Raw genomic sequence first — 26,406 nt, 5'->3', positions numbered from 1 at the left:
AAAAAAGTAATGTAACATGGTGTAAAAAGAGAACTGGCCTTGGAATTTAGAAGACTTGGTTCAATTCCCCTCTCTGACACATACTGGCTGTGTGATACTAAATGAGTCACTGGATTCATAAATATTGACACAGAACTCTTAATTTAAGACTAAGTTGCAAGGGAGTTGCTGATCTGCCTTGGTAGAGTAGAATTTTCCTCAATGGAATTTTCCTAAACAAAATCATAAGACTGGTGATTAAACAAGCAAAATGAGCAAACTCCTTTCTAGCTTGCAACCTCTGAAGACAGTAGGGATTCCATCTTATTAAACTATTTTCTTACACAGTTCCTACCACAGGTATTTGCACGCAGTTGGGACTATAATGTTTATTAAATGAATTTATCCAATTCCATCTTACTGTCTTTTGTCCCTTTAATAAAGTCCTCTTCCACTGCTTTATGATGGCATGGCTGTAGTACTGGATTCCCAAAAGCTATGCCATCAGCACAAGTTATGACAGGTTTTGCTAAATTACAAAGATTACAAGGACTGTTCCAGAAGCAGTTTGTTGTGCAAGGAATCTTCATTTGAAATTTGGTTGGTAGGTGGTGGAGTCTTTGATCCTGGCAACCAAGGAACAAACAAAAAGACAAAAATGGCTCCAAGTCCTGGGTGGCCTCTTTCTGCAGTGATAGGTGAAGAGCAATGGAAAAGGAAGAAGAAAATGCTAAGAATTACACAGTGTGTATACTGATCACAAGTTGATTATACTCCTAGGAACACTGAACCAAATGGTGACAATAACATTCTCAACTCTAAATGACATCAACAAACATAATGAAATTGCCACTTCTCCTCGGAAAGGCAAATAAATGAGTTTGTTATGGAATGTCTTCAAAGGCAATAAGAAAAATAATTTCATGGGATTTTTGATCATCTTACCTTGAAGTGCTTGCAGAATACATGTGAAAAAAAATCATAATGAGATAATTACAGCTTAAACGCCAACATCTGATGTGAAAATTGAAAAAATTGAGAAAGTCCATGAAAAACTCAAAAGCATTCTTCAGACCACATCAAAATGTACAATGACACTCAGTGACTCCAGTATGAAACTAGGCAAAAGGAAAGATCTTGAAAAACATTGGAAGATATGATTTGTGATTAAGGAAGAGAGGAAAGGCTTGTAGACTATGTAGAAGCCTCACATCCTTATATCTTGAGTGTTTTGACAAATAGTAGAAAGCATTAGAATTAGTGAGTATTGAACAATACAAAAATTTCATTGAATGTATTTTAATAGACAAAAATGACTGATTCTACCTAGTACATCATTCAGTAGTATAAAAGACTTAGTGTTTCCGAATTAGCATTTTATACAGTGAGAACATCTTCTTGCTGCCCTATTTTTTAAGGGCAAAAATTAGAATCAAAACTAAATCAAAAAAATTAAAAGATAAGGCATGCAAGTAAATTATCCAATCTAATTTGGTTAAAATATTAATGGCTAATTTGGGAAGTGGATAAAATGAACTGAAATTTGTATGTACTAGCATCATTTTTTATTTACATTTAACTAATATCAATTCATAAGGAGACGAAAAGAGCCCCCAAAATAATTCATGTAGGGAATAGTTGATCTCCATGTTAAATAAGTATGCATGATAATATCTATAGCAGATGTAAACAATATTGGAAGATTGTGCACAGTATTACCTCACAGAACTGTGAAGAATAGGAGGAAAATGAGTCTTTAAAAAGGTTTGTATGGGACCACACTGAGTTAGTTTATTATGAAACAATTTATAGATGAAGATGAAAGACAACAAATACACTAAAATTGAAACCTATTTTCCAGTGTTCCTTAATGATCATATTCTATTACTAATGACAGTGGATTCAACACCTCAGTCCTAAATGTACCATATTGGCATGTGTAAATGTCATGCAAGAAGATCCAATGAAGGATAGCTGCTAGATTAGACAAAGTATGCATGAAAGAAAAGAGAAAGCTTGAAAGGAGTAATTTTTAAGATATCTGAAACATGAGAAGATAACAAACAGTAGAATTTGGATTGGGGGAAGAAAGAAGTAGGCTGAAAGATATCTGTAACAAATAATCACAAGCCTATTTTCTCATCATTGTAAAATCCTTGAAAACGATCTTTTCATTAAGTTTATATTCATTGAGGATGTGATAAAGGAACCAAAAAGATTTTTGCAAATTATTTTCTATGGCAAATCACATCTTTAAAATCCTAGCATAGAGAATAAAGAGGACATAAGATTCTGTGTATGTGTTGCTTTTAAAAAAAATAACTTTACTCAGCTTTGAGTAAAATGCAGCTTTAAAGATTTTTCCTCTAATAAATATTTCATATATATATGTATAAATATATATATATATGTTAATATCAAACACAGTACCTTTATAAATGTAATCACAGAGATAACTTTCAGTCCTCTCAACATTAACCCTTTCAGCAAGCAGACATAAGACTATAGCATGCATAGAGTCTAAGTAGAAGAGGATTTCCCCATAAATAGAAAGGACCTCTAAATGTTCCTTTTTACAAATGGTTTTTTGCTGATCATACCATGTTTCAACATATTATAGAGCGGAACTATCTCTGAGTTCTATTGAGATGGGTTGATGTACAGACAAGAAATACTAATTGGATGAAATGTCTGTTGTTCAGATTCTAATGTGTTATGTGATGGACATCCAATTGAGCTGGTGTGTATGTGTGTATGTATGTGTATCTTGGGTACACATATAAATGGACAATGAATTGGGCTAAGAATTAAAAAAGAAAACAGATCAGATTGTATTTTGGAAAATGTATGGAACTCTCAGTAACTTCAAACCTTCTTCTGCAACAAAAATTTTATTAAAAAAATAAATCAATATCTTCTCAGTGAAATTTATGGCTATGAATCATGGAATACCAAGATCTCCAAAGACTCAAAAATTATGGTCATCTAATTACATAAGTGATTATAACATATTACCAGTGATGATTTATGCAGAAGAAAAGGTATAAAAAAACCAGGAAATAATGATCAGAAAAGGTGATCCTGTCATAGCAAGGACAGGGAATACCACATAAGTGCTACAATGAAACCCATAGTATATTCAAAGATCCCAAGCGAAATCTCCATCATATTAGATAGCTTTTCTGTGATGTACACAGAAGGAATGAATATGTGTTGCTACAGTAATCAACCCATAGAGACTTCTTTTTTGGATTCTAATTTTTAAAATCCATTTTCTAAGCTATTCCTGTCAGCTTTCTATCATCTGTAAATTTGATAAGCATTCCATCCATGCTTTTTTTTTGGGTCAAATTCTTTGTACCTTGCATGTTCTTTATACCCTACTTCATATTAACATTTAATTGTGTATTTCTCTCTCTCATTATCTAAGTTGCTTGAGAGGAGAAAATGGATCTTAATCAATTCAATTCAACATTTTATAAGCATAAATTTATTTTGTTTTATTTATTTTATGCCTCACTTGAGATGTTCATCACTGTCATAGAAGAGATCCAGCAGAGTCCAAGTTGAAGAAGGATTCCTTATAAGATGGTGAGATCCTTCAGATGATCCTGTTTGTGGATACTATTGTGTTGATTCCATCAAACACCAAAATATTGCAGAGCCTCCTAAAAGAGATTCATAATTACTCAAAAGAATTTGACCTAACCATTCAACAAGCATTTATTAAGCGCCTACTATATATTCTGGCACTGGGAAAACTGACTGGCATTGGCTGGGAAAACAAAGACAAAAGCAAAACAGCCCCGGCCTTCAAAAAGTTTTTATTTGATTAGAGGAAATAATATAAATACCGATAAGTAAATATATACAAAGTAATTTCCAGGAGGGAGGAGGATACTAGTAACTGGGGGTCTTCCTAGACTTTGTGTAGAAAGTGGCACTTATGCTGGACCACACACAAAAAAAAATTAAAGATTGAAGAAAGCCTGTTATCTAGATTATGATACAGAATTGGATGGGCTTGCTTGCCTTCAGGAAATTATAAACTTCTTTTAAGGACCTCAGCTTTTCACTGAACCAAAAGTACATTTTTAACACCAATATACTTCCAGTAATGAAATGATATGTGGCTGGAAATCTTGGAACACTATAGTCCCAGATGAAGTGAAGTTGAAGATCCCAAAGAATATGGAAAGGTGCATGGAGAGCATAAACAAGAAACTACAAATTGCTAACAAGAAGGTTAAAAGAGAAGCAGTATAAAGGATTTTGCCTGAACCTGTGATTTCACTGGTGTAGGGAGCTCCTGGTAAAGAAATTCTTTCAACCAATGTGGATCAGCAGTTATTCTCCTACTTAGAGAGTAATTTAGACAGTTTTTTGGAGACTACAGCCAGTAAATATCAGAGATGGAACTTGGACCCAGGTTATCCTAACAGATAACCTGTTATCTGTTGCTTCACCTATGATGCTTCTCAGTACAAAGGATTTGATCAAAGAAATGTGTGACTGAAAAAGTATATTTATTGGTTATGTGGCAAAAGTGACACAGTAGCCTCAAGTTGGTCCTTGTGATGAATTATATGAGGACATAGATAGCCATGAATGAGTTAAAGTCCACCTCTTTGGAGAAAATAACCACATCAAGGAGAACACAGATGTGAATACAGCATACAAGCAAGCTGTGCTGGCTGCTTTGTATCCTTTTCAGGGCTTACAGTGCTTTGGATAGAGTAGGCACTCAATAAATGTTTGATTTGAATTGGCAGGGTTTACTTGGTCAATTCTATATACTCATTGGCTCAACAAGTATAGTAGTATTATTAAACATTGAAGCTTAATTTTTTTTTCACTTGTATTGTGAAAGTGAAAGGTTTTTTTATATATTCTATTGAGCCAAGGGTCATTTTTCGTAGCTAGATTTATGTACAATAGAAACCTGGATTTGCTTTAAATATGTGTTTGTTGCTGTTAGATTTAATTTTCTCCATAATCTCACCATTACAAAACTTCTTTAAATATCCATCAGAGGGGTAGAAAAAGACCAAAAGAAAACTTTTTTCGGTAGCCATAATCTATATTTCTGTTTGAAAAGAGCTACATTATATAATGTATTACCATAATGAAAGTTTAATATTTTTCCCCTTTAAGGAAATTTGACAAAACATATGAAATCTAAGGCACATAGCAAGAAATGTGTGGATTTGGGAGTGTCTGTGGGTGTAATAGATGATCAAGACCCAGAAGAATCAGGTAAGATTTTTGTGTGTCTTATATTTATTCCCATATGTGATTTTTAATGCCATTGTTCATCTTTCAAGAATTTTTTAAAAATAAAATTGTATTGAATTCCACCATCTAGATGGCAGAAAAAGCTAGTCAAGAAAGAACATCAGTAATACTATTTAATTCAATAGAATTTTTAAACAAGTATTTAGTATTAGCAAACAAGAGTCTTATCAATTAACTTTTTTCTTGACATTTTTATCCACACGTTTGATTACAACATAAAAATGATACTTTATTGTAATTGAATTCTTCTTATTTCTATTGTAAAATTCTCTGAATAAAATCTTTATTGAATGGGCTTGATTTTGTCATATAACATATACAATTTGCTAGAAGAAAAAGATAAAGAAATTATTTAAAATGGGGAAGAGGTAATGTTTTTTACTCCCACATGACAACCAATGATAAACTTAAGTAATTAACTTGAATTTAATCGTAAATGTACTGGAGCAATGACTTTCAGGTGTTACAGTTGATGTGATTCATTATTTTAAGCTGAAGAAATGTCTGCCTTTATCCTTTTTTGAAGTACAGATTAATTTCTGTTTTCCTTAAATGTGAAAGAAAAAGATAGTCATGTAGTCTATAACTAAATCTATGACAGTATGTAGCATTTTCATGGTTATTGGATGTTTGGGGGTGCTTTTTAAAAAAAAATCCAGATAGGGCTGGAATTAGAAAAGTATTCTGTTAATCAAAATTTCTTAAACTTTGGGTGTTTGCAAAACTATGATTTATTATATTATGTTTGATTTGTATGTCTTTTATATATCTATATACCCATGGTTGCATAAAAGTTTAGGAAGCCCTGCTGTAGATAATTACTATAGATTCTTTATTGTGTAGCAGGACCTTTGATATTCATGATATTCATGACTCAGACAGGCTCCAGATCATCATACTTTAATAATCATAATGGTATACATAGCTTATATTTGTATGGCTCTGTGTAGTTTAACCAAGTGCTTCATGTACATTTTCAGATTTGATTCTCTGAGCTGTTATAAATACCCAAAAATTGTATCAAACCTCCAAGAAAGGACTATATAAATATACTAACTGTTAGTTTCTTCTGTAAGACGATGCCTTGTTATCTTGAGTCTTTTTTAATATTATTTGCATCCTTCCATTTTTGTATCCCAATGATAACTCTTATCTTAGGAATTATTTTACTAAAGTTAGTAGAATTTTATTGAATTCTTTTTTATATATATGTGCCTTAATGGCATTGAAACAAGTCTAAGGTCAAAATGACACAGATTTTATAAAATAAATCTGAATAATTTTGTATGTAAATTGTTAAAAATCAGTTTGATGAATTACAATTAAATTAATTTAATGATTTTATATGAAGAGGAAATTTAATATTCTAGGAATTTATTCAAAAGTGATATATTAGGAAAAATGTGTGACAGATTCAACATGAAATATCATTGATTTTAATCTGTCATCTTGAAAAGGCACATTATGAAAACTGTAGATTAAGAAGTAATAAGAATACTAAAACATTTTTTTTAAATAACTTTTTATTGACAGAACCCATGCCAGGGTAATTTTTTACAACATTATCCCTTGCACTCACTTCTGTTCCAATTTTTCCCCTCCTTCCCTCCACCCCCTCCCCCAGATGGCAAGTAGTTCTATACATGTTAAATAGGTCACAGTATATCCTAGATACAGTATATGTGTGCAGAACCGAACAGTTCTCTTTTTGCACAGGGAGAATTGGATTTAGAAGATAGAAATAACCCGGGAAGAAAAACAAAAATGCAAGCAGTTTACATTCATTTCCCAGTGTTCTTTCTTTGGTTGTAGCTGGTTCTGTCCATCATTGATCAATTGAAACTGAGTTAGATCTTCTCTTTGTCGAAGAAATCCACTTCCATCAGAATACATCCTCATACAGTATTGTTGTTGAAGTATATAATGATCTCCTGGTTCTCATTTCACTTATACTAAGACATTATCAATCCATAATACATTATAATATTTCTTCAGGATAAGACTAAGATATTGTAACTGACATCGATATAGTGCTTTGAGATTTATAATGCATTTTATAAAAGTTTTTCCATGTGATCCTCACAACAGTACTCTATCTGACTTTCTCATTTTGGAAGGAAGCTAAAGTTAATAGATACTTAAGTTCATGTAACAAGAGAAGTATGACAAAGAGGAATAATTGATTTCTTCCACATTGGTGATGGAATTTGAAAAATCACCTGACAGGTTATTTTTTATACCTCAGCTGAACTTAATATTTTGTTTATGGCCTTCCCCTCAGAAAGTTTAAATTTCATATTGATATAGTGGTCAGAATTATTTCATGTCCACAGCGTAAAGTTGTAAAGAATAAAATAATGTATTTTTTTTGACAAATCCGACTAAAATGTGGATCTTAGAAATATTTATCTTTCTAATATAGACATAAATCCTTTCTATTCATGAGTTCCCAAAATCATTTCATCTGTGCAATAGCTGTAATTTTATTCTTTCTTATTATTCTTTGAGGTGTTTTCCATTATTAGGCAGCTAGGTGGTGCAGTAAATAGAATGGTGGGCTTAGAATTTAAGAATATCTGAATTCAGATCCAAACTCACACACTAATTAGGATTCTAATTGCCTTTTTTTTTTTAAAGGAATAAAGTACATTCTTGCTATATAAGATTATATATTTGGTGTTTTTTATCAATCTTTGTAATTTGTGTTTGTAATCATTGAATATTAGTAAATACTTTTTAGTGTTCATCTTTTATGTCAAAAATCATCCTTCTAGCTATTTGCTTTGTATGTCTTGATCGACAAGGAATGTTTTTGACACCAAAATGCTACTTACAATGTAAGGAATGTTATTTTGTTATTTTGTTCCTTAAACTGCCAGACCCACAAAGCATTTAATATGATAAAACGCAACTGGAAACTTTGTTCTTAGTTATATAGTTCTTACTGTGAAGATAATTTGAGAACACAGAATTGTAAGCTCTTCTTATCCCTTTAAGATTTAGAAATAATTAAAACTAATTACATGTAATAATAACAATGAGTTAATTACATAAAGTCACATTCCTAAACCCAATAAAAATATGTTCGTTTAAGAATATTTTGTCAGTAACATTCTTGTCTTATTTTTTCAAAAACCTTCAGAAAAATCATAATTTTAAAGATATTTTTGTTTTTATTGATATAAGTATTTTTTAAAAGAACTTATCTGAGTAATTAGATATCACAAGGACAAGTTTGATAGCCTTTATATTTAATTCACAGAGTAAGCAAATATTAAGCTCTAACCTTTATTTTTTTTAACATTTTCAGCAAATTTCTCTGTGTCTGTCTCTCAGTTGTCTATCTGCACACATATTTATACATATGATTTTTAATATATCAGAAAGTTCTGAATTCTTAAAGAGGAATTATGTGTGTTTAAAGAAAATTTGGTATATGATAAAAGATCAAATATTATCTTTGTAGTTAGGTTGAGCTCTTCCCAGTAGGTGTCACTGTTTAGCAGTGCTAATAAGACTGATTTGAATTGAAGTGAAAATTGTTCTGGAAGATAACCTATGGACTTTGTGAAAATCACATAGTCTATTTTTTCATTAAAGCTTATTTTGTCTTTGTAAAACTATGTTGTATTTAAATATGCACAATTTTGTTTCTTTTAAATTTAAAATTTTTTTAAAATCCAATGCTAACTGGAATAATGCTAGATTAGTCTAGATATTTATGAGCTTTGGTTCTATAAATATGTAAAATTGGATTGGATATTCTTAGAAAACTTTAATATGAAATTAATAGATGAAGTGTTAATTATGCAAAATTATCTCAACTTTGTAAATTTGCTTTTTTTTCAAAATTCATCAATATTGATATATCTATGTACTAGGCAGCATTAGGTATGGATTAGGAAAAACAAGTTAAAGAGTGAAAAAAAAATAAGGCAATAATACAAGAAGTATAACACAAGAGATAGTGTGTTAAGTGGTACAGAAACTTAAGTACTGTGAGTTTAAAGAGGGAAGATCATCATTCACAGAAGACTTTGTCACCTCAAGATCGATTGAGCTGGACCTTAAAGGATGAGAAGGCCCCAATCCTCACTTAGACAGGTCATGTTGTTTCTAGGACTCTTGGTTGCCTCATTTATAAAATGACCACAATAGAGAAGCCACATGGTATAGTACAAAGCTACTAGACTTAAAGCTAGATGTCTGGGTAATTCACAATTCATCTCTGTCTCCTAAACTAGCTTTGTGGCTTTGTGGGATCAGAATAAGGTTAAGGGATTTGTCACCTGTAGTTAGCAGAGATTGAGCCTGACTACTTGTTTAAGGGATGTGGGGGAAGGAGAGAAAGCAGGCTGTGAAGTGTGATGAATTAGTCTTGTTTCATTGTTATCCTGTGATTAATATAATTATATATTGTTTCTGTGGTTTTTGACATATCCATTCTTTAGAATGAATCCTTTAAGATTGAATCCTTTCTTCAAAGGGCATTTATTGATTATAGTTTATATTGTGTAGTAGTGAGTAAAGAAAATTGCTTTCCTGAATCTGTCAGGTTGTGCCACCCATGTAGCAACATAGGTTATTTAAATGTGTCTCATGGGAGGCTCATTCTCTCAAGAACAAATACAGAATCCTTTCTATGATGGTCAAAACCCTTCATGTCCTTGCTGCTGCTTCCACTACCACCTTCTTAGTTTTTACCCTTTACCCTATACCTTTACCCTTACCTTCTGCCATAAACTCTTCATTCTAATGTCACTGACCAACTGACTATTCTTCAAACAAGAGCCTCCAACTTTCCACTTTAGGTGTTTACTCTGGCATGTCCCCCATGACTGCTGACTGATTTCTTAGCTTTCTTCAGGTCCAAATAAAATCAGACCTTCTATAGTACTACTTTCCCAACCTCTCAACTCTAGTGCCTTCCTACTATTATTTCTTATTTTTACTATGTGTAGGTTGTTTGTACATATGTTTGCTTGTTTTCTCCCCCATTAAATTGTAAGCTCCTTAAGGGCAAGAGCTGTTTCTTTTCTCCTACTCCCAATTCCTTTTATTCTGTCTCTTATCCACAGTAACCAATTGTTAATTGACTGATTTGTTTTCTTGATATAATGAAATCTGTCTTTTAAATTAAATTTTCTTTTTTTAATTAATAAGCATCATTCTTCTAATAAAAATCCTTATCACAAATATGCATGTACAAGCAAAGTAAATTTCCATATGTCTGTGACAGAAATGTGTCTCTTATTCTGAATATTTGGATTTTCACCTTTATTAGGTCATAAATAGCATACTTCATCATCATTGCTCTGGAATCTTAGGTGATAATTCCACTGAATACAATTCTAAAGTATTTTTCTATAATATATTGCATTCTTCTCCAAGTTCTCACTTCTCTCAGCATCAGTCCATAAAGATTTTACCTATTTTCTCTGAAACTATCCCTTTTATCACTTCTCATAGCACAGCAGAATTCCATTACATTTTTGTACCAGAATTTCCTGTCATTCCTTGAGTAATAGTTTTCTTTTAGTTTCTGGTTCTTTACTTCTGCAAAAAAGCCTATATTTTTTGGATATATATGATTTTAGCTCACAATTATATCACACAACCTTCCCTTTTCTTCCATTGCATTAACATTCTTTCCTTTCTTATTTTAAATTTCATCAGAACATGACCATTCCCTGCTCTTCTCTCTTACTTTTATGCCTCCATGACCCCTGTTTAGTTTAGGCTTTTGTGAAGACAACTTTATTTTTCTTTACCCCTGTTAAAATGTGAATACATTGCCCTTATAAAGTCCTTTCTCACAGTTCACTAGTATTTACCATTTCAGAATTTTCTTGACTCCTACATTTGTATTTCAAAATTTACTGAGTATTTTAACCTTCCTTTTTGTATTGTATTATTAGGGACATTTTTATTAGAGTTAGGCTCACATTTCTCATGGGACTTTCATGGTCTCGTATGATACTAGTCTATATCATCCTGAAGCTTGATGCTGTATTCTCTAGATGAGTTGTGTGTTCTTTCAAAGATCACTAAGGTGGCTCTGGAGCTGTGAATTTTTAGCAAGCCCTATACAGTCTGATCTATGGAGTAATCTGCTTGCTGCTCTCCTGATCTGAGCCTTGTAAGTTCCTTACCCCTAAATCCATTTGGGCAACAATGCCCAAATTCACACAGCTTTAGTAGACAGTTGTCTCCATTCCCTGTTAGCTAGTTTGAAAACTCATCATTTTTAGAATTTCCAATGAACTACTATTCTTCTGAACCATAGAGACTGACTCCATGATGCCACTGGGCTCAGAGGGACAGTGGATGGGACATTAAACCTGGAATCAGGAAGACAAGAATTCAAATTCAGCTTCAGACACTTATTGCTCTCTGACCCTGAGCAAATCACCTAAACTCTGCCTTAGGTTTCTCAACTGTTAAAAAAAAAAGTTCTTAATAAATAGCATAATTAGCATTAATATTTCTTGAGACTCTGTGAAGTCTTGGTTATCTTAAGGTAAATTTTTAACAAGGGAAAAAAATTCATATTACTGTATGATCCTGGAAGGCTATGGTTACATAAAGCATATTGCATTTTTAAAATGATATGATGAAACTCTATTCCAATGCCACATTTTATTTTTATGTTCCAAAGAACACAAACTCTCTTAGATTCTGTCAACATGGAAAGTCTTTTAAGTGCTTCATACACATAACATTCCTGTTGATCCCTAGAGCCTTAACCTCATTCCTTTAATTTGAAATTTTAATAAAAGCAACCATAAGAAGAAAATCTTGATTATCATAAACCAAGTGGCAGGAACTTTGTCCAAATTATATAACAGTTCAGACTTTACTATCTTATCATCCTGTATTTGAAACACCTTGAATAATTTGAGTAATGATCTAGGTATGTAATTGTCAAGAATAGAAACTGTAGTAACCAAAGAAAAGAAGTGATTGTAAAAGAATTCCTCAGTATTGTGAAATTTCTTCCAGTTGAAAATTGAATGAACTTGGAAAATTCATATTAAACTATTTATCTATATGTGTTGATCTGTACCAGTGCAGCACATGATTTCATAAGCTAATAATGCATGACTAGGAGGGTGGACAAGAGGTAATGAATTTTTTGGTTACAGAATCTCATGCTGATGAAATCACAGATCTTTGGGAAATACGGAAATATCATTTTATTCAAGAAATGAATTAAGTTGTTTCAAAGAACACAGCCTGAGAAAATAGAAATCTGAACTTCTGGCAAAATATCATAAATAAAGTCCATGCTTGCTCTGTTTCAGATAAGAGATCATCCTTCTAGCTTTAATCATATTTGTTATCAAAAAAGTATCTATTAAATATTGATTTGCATTTGCTATCATAAAAACCTGGGCATCAAATAGAGCAAATTTAATGTTAAACTTTTTGACAAGGAGATTATAAGTAATCTAAAACAGAATTATAATGAGAATATGCAGACAGCTAAATTTTTAAACTTAAAGCAAAATAAAAGCAAGTATTCACATTTCATATAAGTAATGTATAAAGTCACTTTATCGGATTATTGGCTATTTAATTGATAAAGCTGGAAGGGATCTTATGGGTTATCTGGTTCACCTCTTAATTTAATATATTAGGAAACTAAGGCCCAGAATCAAAAATAACTTTTCCAGAATCACACAAAACTGAAGTACAGTCTTATAAATTTTAACCCCCTTTTTACTGCACTGGCAACTCAATAAAGTTTGGTTAAGTGAGGTCTATTAGGAGAAACAATAATTTTCCTGTTTGAGTTAATTTCAGAAACCACTTGAACAATGGAAAAAAAGTGGATTAGCTAACTCTAGCTACCAAAGGATTATATATAGAACCAGAAAAAAAAAGATATTGGAATTCATAAGAAGGAGGGAAATATAATATATATTTTTTTAAATCTCAAGGGAAATGGTGAAAAAAGAAGAGGGAACGAGAATCTAGTAATGCAGATTTCAAACAATACTATAAAACAGCAATTCTCAGAGCAATTTTATATTGGTTTAAAAAATGAATCAATGAAACAAATTAGATATATACCTTATAGAAGTAAATATCCATTAGTACCCTAGTTCAATAAAAACTAAGACTCAAGCTACTGTGATAAAAACTAACTAACTGATAAAAACTGGGAAAATTGAATAGCAGTATGGAAGAAATTAGATTTAGACAATACCTCATGCTTTTTACTATGATATGAGTGAAGTAGATACATGTTGTAAATTTACAAGGTCACATCATAAAGGAATTAAAGAAACATGGGGGAAAATGACCTATCAGTTCTGTCGATAGGAGAATAGCTTGTGACCTAATAAGAGATAAAGAACAAGGCTCACAGAAAATAAAATGGATAATGAAATTTTTGCATAAACACATGTAATAAATTTAAAATTAAAAGAGAAATAATTAACTGGGAGAAAAGTCTTTGTAGCAAAGTTTCCTTTTTAAGAACTGATTATCATTTATAAGAATAAAAGCCATTCCCCAGTTGATAGACCACTGATATGAACAGGCAGTTTTCAAGGGAAAAAAAAATCCAGGCTATCTATAATCATATGAAAAAAATGCTCCAAATTATGGGTAGAGATATGCAAATTAAAGCAATCCTGAGATTCCACTTCAGGCAAATTGGCAAAGATGACAGGAAGGGGAAAAAGATAATTGTCTGGGGGCTGTGGAAAAGGACAAATTGATATACAGGTGGGACTGTGAATGGGTGCAAATGTTTTGCAAAGAAATTTATAGTTAAACACAAAAAAGTTACAAAACAATGCCTGCCCTTTGATCCACTTATTCCACTGATAGGCCTATGCCCAAAACAGATCAAAGGAATAGGAGGTTCCAATATGGCCAGCAATATTTATAGTAATTCTTTTTGAGATTAGCAAAAACAAAACAACTAAAGTAATGTCTATCAAATAATGAATGGTAAAATAAATTATGGTTATATGAATATAATGCAAAACTATTGCACTGTGAGAAATGAGGAAATTGGTGATTTCTTAGAGATGTAGAAAGATTTTTATGAATTGGTACAGAGTCAAGCTTAGCAAAGCCAAAAGAACAATTTATCCTATGACATTGATAATGTAAAAGCATACAGTTTTGAGGATTTTTATAAACTGATGATGAAATGAACAGAATCTAGAAAACAGTTTTAATACTGTAAGGGCAAACAACTTTGAAAACTGTAAGAACTATGGTCCACACAGTGACAACCAGTGATTGCAGAGAACCAACATACGTCAACTTCCTGACAAAAGTGTTAGATTTAGGGAGCAGAATGAAACATATTTTTATTTATAGCCAATGAGGAATTTGTTTTATTTTGCCAGCGCATATTTGTTTCAAGGATTTTGTTTCTTTTCTTTTCAATAGAGTTGGGATCAGAAGGAGAGAAAATAGATTTGTGTTCCTTAAAAGAATAGAAAAGTGCTATGAATTTGGAATGTTGTATGTACTTTCAGATGAGGTCACTTCCTGTTAGTTTTCCTGTTAAATGAGATCCCTCCTGGAGTGGGGATAATCTAGAAAGGTTTGTAAGAGATGATTGGGGAAGGGAAAAAATGGGACTAATAGATACTTTTCCATTGATCCTGAAATTATGTCACATAAGTAACCATATATTTATAATGCTGATTCTAAATCCTAAAGTGAGAATTTTTGTTCACTTTGATGCTCTTAATCTTATAGGAAATATTTGTTTTGCTTTTACTGTGACTCTTCTATGGAGAATTTATTGAAAGATGGTCAAGAAAGGCACAATATCAGTAATAACAATTTCTTGAATGCTTCTGAAGCTAAATGCTGAATTTGTATTAATTTACTTTCTAAATGGCTTTCAGTGCTTATCAGAAGTTATTGGTGCTGTTTTTAAGAGTATTATAGCTGGGTACAAAATGGGCTTTCAGTAAATATTTGATCAAGTCCTATAACATAGATATGAATTACATTATTTAAAAAAAAACTGTAAAAATCCAAATGGTTGCCCTAGATCTCATGCTTTATAATGTAAAGAATATATTGAACAGAATTGTAATGATTTTCAGGCAATTTTGTCATCTAAGAAAAAATGCTTTGTTTCTTTCATTTATTTTTTCCTTTTACTTTCCCCACTTTTATTTTTTAAATACATGTTCCATAACATGCCACTGCTAAAGACTGAAATAAGCTTACTTGTTTTCCTTTACTCTGATATTTTAGCATCAAGGGATTTGGTATACATTACCTATTGTAAATAGAAAGTTGCACTGTTTTAAAAACCCTTGGTTGTTAATAGACCTTAAAATCATATCAGTTCAATAAATATTTATTTAATATCTGCTCCGTGTGTGAGAGAGAGTTTGTATTAAGCTCTGGAGATGCCACATAAAAAAATGCCTTCAAGTAGCTCATAATAAGACAGACTTCATTTAACCTTTGCAGACTTTCCTCTTTGCAGGAAAATTGTATGTCAGTTTGTATAAATATTATATTTTAAGAGACAATGCTGTGCTTTAGGAGAGGTCTCTGACAATTTTGCAGTTATCTTTGAATAAATTAAAATACATTGTTTTCTCACTCTTCTGAATTCTGACCATATTTTATTCTATACAATTATTCTCCAGTTTTTTTCATGCATGTTTTTTATGTCCTCAACTATGTTGCATTGTAAGCTACATTTCATATTTCCACAGAGGATACATCACATAACATGTGCTCAAATGTTAATTAATTATTAACACATTATTTTTAAAGCACTTTTACAACATATCAACTTTGGGTTCTTTTTAACAGGTGAAAAACAAAGGTTTATTTATGAGCAGTCAGGATATGAGATTGAAGATTCTGATGGCCCCGATGATGATGAGAATGAAAATGAAGAAGATGATGAAGATAGTCAGAGTGAATCAGTTTTGTCTGCAGCACCTTCAGTGACTGCCAGCCCTCAGCATCATCCATCCAGAAGTAGTCTTCAGGAGTCTTTAAGTACTGATGAGGAAAGTAGAATGACAGACTGTTTTTCTGGAGTACACTCAGATCCTATGGATGCTCTGCCTAAAGCCCTACTCACAAAGATGACTGTACTTAGCTCAGTGCAATCAGGCAGTAGGAGTTCTATGTCCCCAGTGATAACAAGGCAGCACGGTACAAAAGATGAGAGTACACAAGAGAAGGTAACTAGTGAAGATGTTACTCAGTCCCCTGAAGCTGCTCCCAGATCACCGTGCCATCAGATGTCTATAGACTATCCTGATGAAGTAGCGGGAAGTACTATGATAGTAAAACCTACTAGTATAACACAGGTAAGTAGATTATTTTTTCTATAGTTATATATTGAGTTTTTAAATATATCTTAAGCATATTTTTTGTAGGTAGAAAGTTATTACTGTTTTAAAAAACCTTGGTTGTTAATAGTTTTAAAAAACCCTTGCTTGTTAATAGACCTTAAAAGAAAAAGGTCTTTTTTTTTTTTTTTTTTATCAAATTAAGTCAAATCAAATGCTATCCAAATTAATTACTGGATGAGTTATGTAATTTCAATGAAAGCATTTATAATAGGTAGATGCAGATTATTAGTTTTCTTTGTTCCTTCATTTTCCTCATCTAGTTTAATCATATTTCACTTTATTTTCTTCTTATATCTAAACAATACCTAATAAGTTATATTAGTTTGCTTTATTTGTTTTTTGTTTTATGTATAATTCACAATGTAGTCAAAAAAACTCCTAAACAGCAAAAACTGCATTTCAAGTCAAAAAACTTGGCTCCTGTCCTGCCTTGAGCCAGGTGTGTGACTTTTGGCCTGTCACTTAGGCAGTCTTTCTGAACCTGTTTTCCTTACTTGTAGAATGGAGATATTGTTACTTACCCTACTTATTTATTGTTTTGAAAAAAATCTTAAAGCATTAATGTGAGTGCCCTCTAGTTTTAGTAGAATGGCAGCTAAAACTATGGAGCCTGCAATAGGTGCCTCCACTCCACATGTGGCTTGGGCAGTCAGAGGTGGAGGCCATATAGTGATATTTTTACTATGAATGCTGTTATCAGCTGTTGTCAGCATATCAGAGTAGGGAGGTTGATATATTGATGATAGAATTTATTTATTTAATATTTCCCCCAGTTACATTCAAAACAGATATTTTTTTTATTTGTTTTTAAAATTTTTGAGTTCTAGGTTCTCTCCCTTCTCTCCATCCCCACCCAACAGACAATGCCTCAATCTGTATCCACACACAATCATATACCATATCAGGTATGGATGGGAATTTTCATCATAAGTCCTTCAGTCATGGATGATTGTACTGCTGAGAATAGCAAAGTCATTTACAGCTGATCATCCCAGAATATTGCTATTACTTTGTATACAGTATTTTTCATTGCTTGACTTCGTGGAGGACTCTTCAGGTTTTTGTTTTGTTTTGTTTTGTTTTTCCTTGAAAAGCGTCCTGCTGATCATTTCCTATAGAACAATAATATTTTATCACAAACACATACTACAATTTATTGAGCCATTCTCCATTTGATGGGAATCCTCTCAGTTTCCTTTTTTTTTTTTTTTTTTTGGGGGGGGGGGCATATAGGTCATTTTCCTTTTTTTTTTAATCTCTTTTGGTATTTATACTTAGAAGGGGTGTTGTTAGGTCAAGGATATGCATGCATGTATAGCCTTTTGGGCACAGATCATAGATTATAATGATTTAAAGGAAGACTTCTCCTTTATTGGTTTCTCAATCCCTCCCCATTCCTTTAGTTTGTCCTCTAGAATTCTAATCTTGGCTTTGCTTTATTTATATTCTGTCCTTTGAAGATATCTTTTACTCCCAAGACATCCTTTTTCACATCTGGGCAGATGACTCTCTTATCTTTGTCTTCCTAGAATTGCAGTTTTTTAATTACCTGTTAATTACAAAACACCAACAATGATAAAAATAAAAATAACTAGTGTTTATATAAAACCTTTAGATTTACAAAATGCTTTACAAATATTTTATCCTCATAAATGAATTAAGTGTCATTATTATTTCCCTTTTACAGATGAGAACATTGAGATAGATATATTTCAAGTTCACACAGCTAATTTGGCAGAATTTAAACTAAGGTCTTCTTGGTTAATCCCATCTTGGTTACCATCCATTCTTTTTGCTGCCTCCTAGATTGTCTCTCTTAAATAAGTCTTTAATGCATCTCCTTCTTAGTCCTCTGCCAGTAACCATTCTTATTCAACTTTGATCACTTAGGCTTAGGATGATCAACTCTTGCTTAATTTCCTGCCTGTCTTTCCCTTCTCCAGCCCTTTCTCCTACATTTGAGAAATGTGCTGCTCCTTCATGTCACTCTTCCAAACACTCCATAAATCTTCATTGTCCATTGAATAGTATAAAAACGACTGCCTGGCACTGACCATCTTGGCCAATATTGCTACAGCCTCTGCCTAGAAAAATCTTATCATAACATTCATTGATATAATGAATTCCAATCCAGTGTAGACTATTCTCAACCTGTTTTCCTTCCTGATTCATCTCAAATCAATAAGCATTTATTAAATCCTATTAACCAAAGAGCACTCTTCCAGGTGCTAGGGATACTAATGAAGAGAATAAGCTCAATCCTCACTCATAAGGAGTTTATATGCTAAAGGAGAAGCAAATAAGGGCAAAGTTCAGTATTTTTAGAATAAAGATGAATACAGAAGAGGTGATGGGAAGGGTTCTGCATAAATGTGATTCAGAATGAATGACTTCTGAGATCACTTTCATTTCAGAAATTCCACAGTATGTGATTAGCCCACCTTAACATTATTGTATAGTATAACCCCATGAAATATCTGAGATACTATTATAAGTAACACAGTGGGACTCATTGAAAATTTCAGCTTGAGGCATATTTTAGTATATGTTAGGTTAACACTGAATAAAAATATTGTTCTATCAGAACTTGGTTCTCCAGAGATCTTTTAACCCAACTAGTATATCCATAAGGTATATTTGGGAGAGTCTTGATGTCCAGAAATCAGTTGAGAAGCAATAATAGGAAAAGCCATATATTTGTAGTTCAGGACCTGCTTTCAGCTCTAGACTTTGCTACTTTGTACTTGTTTAACTTTATGCAAGCTACTTCAACTATTTGGACCTCAGTTTATGCACCTGTAAAATTGAGGAGATTTAAATTATCTCCAAAGGTCTCTTATAGCTCTAAATCTATGAATAGATCTATAATCTTCTGTGGGAGATAAGACTAGATTGCCTCACAATCTGAGATACTTTCCAAGATTTTTTGGTGTATCCTTCAAGCTTATTTTTTTTGCAGTTTCTCCCATGCCTGTACTTATTTCTTTGTGACAATAAGTTTGTTGAATTTTTTGATGAAAGATTTTGTTGCAATTTGGAAATTAATTCACCAAATTAATGCTTCATCTTGTGTTAATTTGCTGCCAGAAGAAAATAGACTCCACATTATCATTTTGCAGAATGAGTTCTCTGTCATGTAAAATATTGCAAAAAAGTGAAGTTTTATTTGTCCATTTCTTTTTCTTTTTTTTCCCCTTAGAATATACCCTCTCTGCACCTTCCTTCTCCAGCAGTGGACCATGGCACTCAGACAACAGTGGTGGTCCCTTCAGTGGCTTCACCTTATCCTAAGATCCAAGAACATAAACAGCAAATACCTCTGCAACATATTTCAGAATTGATGCCTCCTCAAACTCATTTGTTTAGCCATCTTCCTTTGCATTCACAGCAACAAACCAGGACACCCTTTAGTATGATTCCAGTCGGAGGAATCCATGTGGTTCCTGCTGGCCTAACTGCTTACTCCACATTTGTACCAATTCAAGCTGGTCCCATGCAACTGACTATTCCAGCTGTCGGTGTGATTCACAGAACTACAGGCCTTCCTGGGGATCCAGCCACAGAAGTTTCTGGCACTACAAATCCCACTAGAGTTGCTGATTTAAACAGTGTCATGCCATGTATTCCTATTGGCCAGATTGGTGTCCCGGGCCTTCAAAGTCTAAGTGCACCAAGCTTGCAAACTCTTCCGCCATTAAGCATGGAAACCGTAAATATTTTAGGCCTAGCCAACACAAATATCACTCCTCAAGTCCATCCTTCAGGACTTGCACTGAATGCTGTAGGACTTCAAGTTCTGACTGCAAACCCTTCTACCCAAAGCAATCCTAGCCCTCAGACACACATTCCAGGCCTACAAATATTGAACATAGCACTGCCTACCTTAATTCCTTCGGTTAGTCCGGTAACTGTAGATGGACATGGAGTTCCTGAAACACCAGCTTCCCAAAACAAAGCGTGTGAAACTCAACCAGAACAGACTCTTGCAGCAGATCTCAATCAGATCACCACTGCTGTATCTCCTCAGGGGTCACCTAAAGCCCATCGGTACAATGTCACAAACTCATCAGAACCCACTCTTGGAAGAGAACACGGAAAGCTTGATGGCACAGGTAAAACTGATGTGGAAACAGCTGACTTGGTGAATCATGTGATGCCAAAGCAGGAAACCCCTTCTCCGCAGGGCTCTGGCTCAGAGCCCCTCCTGAGAGTGCAGTCTGAGGCGGGCTCTCTCCAGAGGCCGCAGCCCCAGCCCCCAGGCCTGCCCCGGAGGCAGAAGACAGTGCAGTTTAGTGAAGGCAGTAGTGATGATGATGAGGACAGGCTTGTGATAGCAACCTAGATTTTTTTATAACACTTAAAGGTTTCTTGGCAAACCTTTCTTTCCTTAAAGCACATTTTTTCTGACACAAATTCATTATTAATCTTTGTGCAATCATGAAATTTTGACCAATAATTGTTGTTTCTTGTCAGCTCCAACCATTTTTGTACATGTTGTATAGACAATTGTGCCTTTTTTGGAGTTTTATGTTTAGAAACTTGTACAGATTGTTGAAAAAAATATATATATAAATACATATTATATATGTATATGAAAACCAGGTAGCTGCTTGTGTTTAGTAAGTGAAACATCTTATGTCAAATCAAATGATTAAATTATACGTTGCACTGTTAAATGTAAATTTTTATGGTTGTAGGGGAAAGTTTCTGTATACAGATTGGTATGTAAAACTCCATATTTATTGTATCCATATTAGTCTTGGAAATGGGTCTCTCCATCTTCTTGTGTAAGACAGTAGCTTTACACTTCAGACAGAATTTCTCTGTGTTATGAAATGTTCCAGTAAAATTTTGTTTACTGACTTTACCATTGTTCACGTTGTGCCTTCTTTATGCCATCTAGGAATTGGAGAGCAGTATACTCACCTCATTCTTAGGTTTAGTATGCTGCCACCCTCTTTTTTTTTTTTTTTTTTTGGAGTAGAAAAGTGGGGAGGGGATGTAATAGAATTATTGTTTTGCCATTTAAAACTGAAGTAAATACCAATGAGAAAATTTTTTTTTAAATCATGGGTAGTATTTTTTCATGCTTAGTTATTTTGACAAAAGTCTTTCTAAAGGCATCTTTGCACCAAGTTAAAAAGGCAAATAGGATTTAGTTCAAAATGGGCATTTCAGTTGTAATTTCAAAATGTGAACATAAAGATATTTTATAAAAAAAGACATAAGTATTAAAAAGTTTTGTATTTTGTGAGCATGGTTTGGATGCAACCAATGAAAAGTAGTTTGCTGGCAATAATGTATGCATACGATTTCTCATTTAGCAAGTTTCCCTTTGTTCTGAAGAATCATTTCTACCTGTGATACACCTTTATAAGCTTTCTGCTAAATTAGGAAGGCATACCAGGCTTTGAGAATATCTAAATACTAATTTCCAATGGTCACGGTTAACAACTTTGTTTCAGGAAATGTTTCAGGAAATTTAATTTCACTATATTCTTTCAGGAAAATAAAAATAATGATTTGTTGTTCACCAATATCTTTGAATAAAGAACTTGTCATAATGCCTCCATGTGATAGATAGTTTTTGAAGAAAAGAATTCTTAAATACCATAATTGAAAGAGATCTAATACATGAATATAGAAGGCTTAATTTAATTCTCTAGAGAGCCCTAAAATACTTGTTAAAAGTTATTGGCAATTTGAAGTTGATACATTGTTTAACATGCAAATTTTTTTTCAGTACTTAACATAATGTAGCATGAATTATAGTCAACATTTTTTAAAAATCAGTTAAACTTCAACAAATTTAACTATCAAATTTTATCAAAATAATAAAAACTGACTTTCCACAATCATGTGTTTTGTTTATTATATGCTACAATCAGTGATTGAAAGATTTTTTTAAAATCCTGCAATTGTAATGGGAATTGCATTGCCTTTTAAATATATTCCTTAAATCTAATTTTTTAAAAAATGTTACACTTAATTATGTATTGTCTATTAACCTTTTATGCTTTGTCTGGATTTTCAAAACAGTTAATAATAAATAGCATAAATGTGTTCAGGCATGATGGTACATTCTCGTAGCTCTAGCTTTTAAAGAAGCTGATTCTGATGAATCTCAAGCTCTGGAGTTTTAAGTGCATATCAGGCATCCGTACTAAATTCATAATCAATATCAAGAACCCCAAAAAGCAGAGACCATCAGGTTACCTGAAGAGCAAGCTGATAAGCCTTTGAATATCTTTTGCACTTCCAGCTGGGGTAAGATGGGGAGACTCATTCATAGATAGCTAGGTAGGTAGGTAGGTGAGGGGGGAGGGGGGTGATAGACTGATATTAAATATATATGTGTGTGTTTGTGTGTGTACATATACACAGACACATGAGTTTTTATGGCATGAATGTGTCAGAAAAAATAAGATTTCTCCAAATTTGAATGTAGTGAGATGGAACCCACAAGATGTTACCTAATAATTTAGATTTGAATCTTCATGTTCATTTCCTTTATTGAATTTTCTTAATGTAAAATAGTTAATGCCTTTATATTCCTTTACAAACTATTTTAGAATACAAGGTCCAATAAGTGAGTAATGACCAGTATTTGAATTTATACTATTTGAAGTTATAATATGTAAAATAAGGTCATTGATTCCTACCCAATGGAAATATACAATCAATTTTTAAATAATCTTTTAAATTTATTAATATAACAAAAGATAATAAATTTCTGATTTAGATTTATTACAAGGTAATGATTGCTTATTAAAAGCAAAATTTTAAAATGTTAATGTTATTTAATGTCTAAAGACAAAACTACATCTATATTATTGATGTCTAAAATATTTCAGCAGTGGAGATTGAAGTGTTTTATCTTTAAATCTTCAGACATATGCTAGCTGGTGCAGAGAACTTTATCCACATCTTAGTGGAATTTGACTTCTTCAATTGACAGCATCAACATTCATAATTTTTGGCTTCATTACTTGTGCAGCTCAAAAAAATATCTTCAAATTGAGAGTGAATTCCTTTTTTTTTTTGGTATATTGTCTGCTTCTTTATTATCATTTTCAGCTTCTTAAACACACCCTATTCAGTAAACCAGGTGTAATTGGATCATCTACAACATTATCTAAAATTAGTAATGCAACATTGTGATCTATCCAATATTTTTCAATAGCTGGGCTAAAATGACTTGAAAATCAGTCTTCAGAAGCAGTTTTAAAACATCCAGGCTTTCTTATTTGATTACCAAAGAACTAGAAACATTCAGTGATTATAGCAGGAGGATTTCAAGACTGATAAACATTGGTTTTCATTTAAAATCCTCCTCTGTGTTACTTCCCAGTAAAAGTATCAAAACATCCTTAAATACTTTAAATCTAAATTGAGATTTTCCTCTGTTAAGAGTATTTGTTTTGGAAGGCCTCCTTTTCCAGAATAAGTTTTATTTATGGTTTTTTCCAGAATAAGTTTATTTTCCAGAATAACTTCATTTCATCAACATTATCAGTACCCACCTTTATTTTCTTCTAAATATAAAGTTATGAAACTTTAAGTTATGGAAGTTTTAAAAGTGATTTGCTAACCATAATTTATAGTAAAAGTTAACTTTACTGTCAACTCCATTTCCATTTTGTTTCACTAACTTAAATAAATTTTAACTTTTTTTTGCAAATGTGACTATGCTCAGAAGGATTTTTTTAATTGAAATTTTCATATATGTGAAGGACACTTTGAGTCTTATCTTTGTAACATTTCCATTTCATTATCATTTACATGTCAAAGAAAAAAGATAATACAACTTTGCCTTTATTCCCTTCTTTCTCCTGTGTCTTTCACAATATTTTGTGCCATACATTCAGTATTTCAACATCTTATCCTTTTTTAGAAGTTCTATGACTGTTCATGTTGTTCAGCAACATCAAATTTTTGTTCTAAAGATGTTTCTCATTTTTGCATTGCCAGTGTTTCCATCCAAAGTATTCCTTCTGATATCCATTTTTAAAGGTTTCGTTAAAAAAAATAAAATAAAATAAAATAATGTGACTCTTGGCAATAGCATACACATCAGTATGTCACATTCACAAGAAACTCATTAGGGAAGTACAGACTAATGACACTGATATTTTAAAACTCTTGAGTAGCTCATGTGTGATTCATGAATTTATATGTAGATCATGTTAAAAAGCAACTTGATATTGTTTGAAAATTTAGATGATCTCATTATGCATGTCAAACTCTAACTACTTTTATTAAGGATTTTTGGATTTGATGGGATTTAATGGCAGCATTTTTAAGTTTTATCACATGAATAAACCTTTAATATAGATTACTTTTGTTGCTTTAAAAATATTAGCTATTAGCTTTTAATTTGTTTATGTGTTGGTATTGGAATAAGAAAATATTTTAATTATGTAATGTAGTAAATTATATATTAGAAATGCATCAGTATAGACTGTTAAGCTATCACTTTTTAAATGAAAAAATAATTTGCAAAATAAGTATTAGAAGTACTATAATTAATTTTGACCTACTGCTTTTAGAAGTTGACTTTTCCTTAGAAAGCATTGCTTTTCTTTGATCTTTCATTCCCAATATAAGTAACTCACAAATAATGAAATACAGGGAACTGCCAAATCAGCCAAAAATGTTACTTTGTTCCATCATAAAATGTCAAGGTCAGTGGAGAAATAGCATATCATAGAGAAGTACAGTGCAAATTTACTAAATGTCAACTATGTGATAGTCACTATGCTAAGTGCTAGAAATAAAAAGATAAAAAAAAATTCTACTTTCAAGGAACTCACTGTCTAATCTGGATTTGACATACAAGCAACCGTGTACAAAGAAACTATACAAGCTATATTGGAAACAGTCAATAAAGGGAAAATATTATAGAGTTAAGGTGACTCAGGAAAAGTTTCCAATATAAGGTAGGTTTTAGCTGGAACTTGAGAAGAAGCCAAGAATCATGAGAGAAAGCCACTTTTGAAAGGAATTATAAGAAAGTGTCACCAAATTGTAGAAATTGGAAAGGTAAGGGAGAGATGCAGTGGGGCCATTTACAAAGAGTTTGAATGTCAAGGGGACTTTAAAAAAAAATTGAATCCAATATAGTCTATTGAATATGGAAGGCAATATTGTCAGACCTGCACTTTGGGAAGATCACTTTGATACTGAGTGGAAAATAGACTGGAGTGGGGAAAGTTGGGGCAGAGAGCAACCAGCAGACTTTAATAATTTAGATGTGAGATTGACGGCCTTTGTCATGGTGGTGGTAGTGACATAAATCTTACTTGTCAAATCCATTGTCCAAGGATGGAGGCTTAAAAATGTTTAAGCATTACCAGATTCAATAATTGGACAGGCAATGGGGGTAATAATTTATAATTTCTTCCTACAAGTATATATTATGTCACAAGGACACATCAACTTATTAACTGTACAAGGAGAAGGGGGAAATATGTAATGTAGTGAATTCAGTTCCTCATTTTACAAATGAGGAAATGAAACTCATCAGTTAAGTAACTTGCTAGAGAACATAATAGTAAATTTGAATGCAAGGTCTGACATGAAGATTAAATAACTTGCCTATGTCCATATAAATAACTATATAGTTAAAGGAGTGCCATTATATTTTTGGAAAACTTAAGTATTGGGAGGTCTTTTCCTTATATATAGCAAGCAAAACATGCCTCTGCAAATTCTGTCTGGGATGAAAATTCTCAAACTGCAACTTATAGTCAAATTTAGGTAGGTA

The 26,406-nt window shown here is 32.4% G+C and overlaps 1 protein-coding gene across 5 annotated transcripts in view; it reads left to right on the top strand.

Annotated features, from left to right (window-relative positions):
- The window catches only part of HIVEP1 (HIVEP zinc finger 1), a 173,122-nt gene extending 150,633 nt beyond the window's left edge, over positions 1-22,489 (top strand). For all 5 annotated transcript variants that reach the window (XM_023496336.2, XM_023496337.2, XM_031946846.1 and 2 more), the window contains exons 7-9: positions 5,134-5,235; positions 16,087-16,595; positions 19,840-22,489. In XM_023496336.2, the coding sequence (XP_023352104.1) occupies positions 5,134-5,235; positions 16,087-16,595; positions 19,840-20,982 (1,754 nt within the window). In that variant the 3' untranslated portion in view covers positions 20,983-22,489. The remainder of the gene's footprint in view (positions 1-5,133; positions 5,236-16,086; positions 16,596-19,839) is intronic.
- The last annotated feature ends 3,917 nt before the right edge of the window (positions 22,490-26,406 follow it).

Source organism: Sarcophilus harrisii, chromosome 1 (assembly GCF_902635505.1).
Source record: "Sarcophilus harrisii chromosome 1, mSarHar1.11, whole genome shotgun sequence".
Taxonomy (NCBI): domain Eukaryota; kingdom Metazoa; phylum Chordata; class Mammalia; order Dasyuromorphia; family Dasyuridae; genus Sarcophilus; species Sarcophilus harrisii.
The sequence above is the reverse complement of the archived record's forward strand: the minus strand, read 5'-3'. Positions and strand labels throughout refer to the sequence as shown.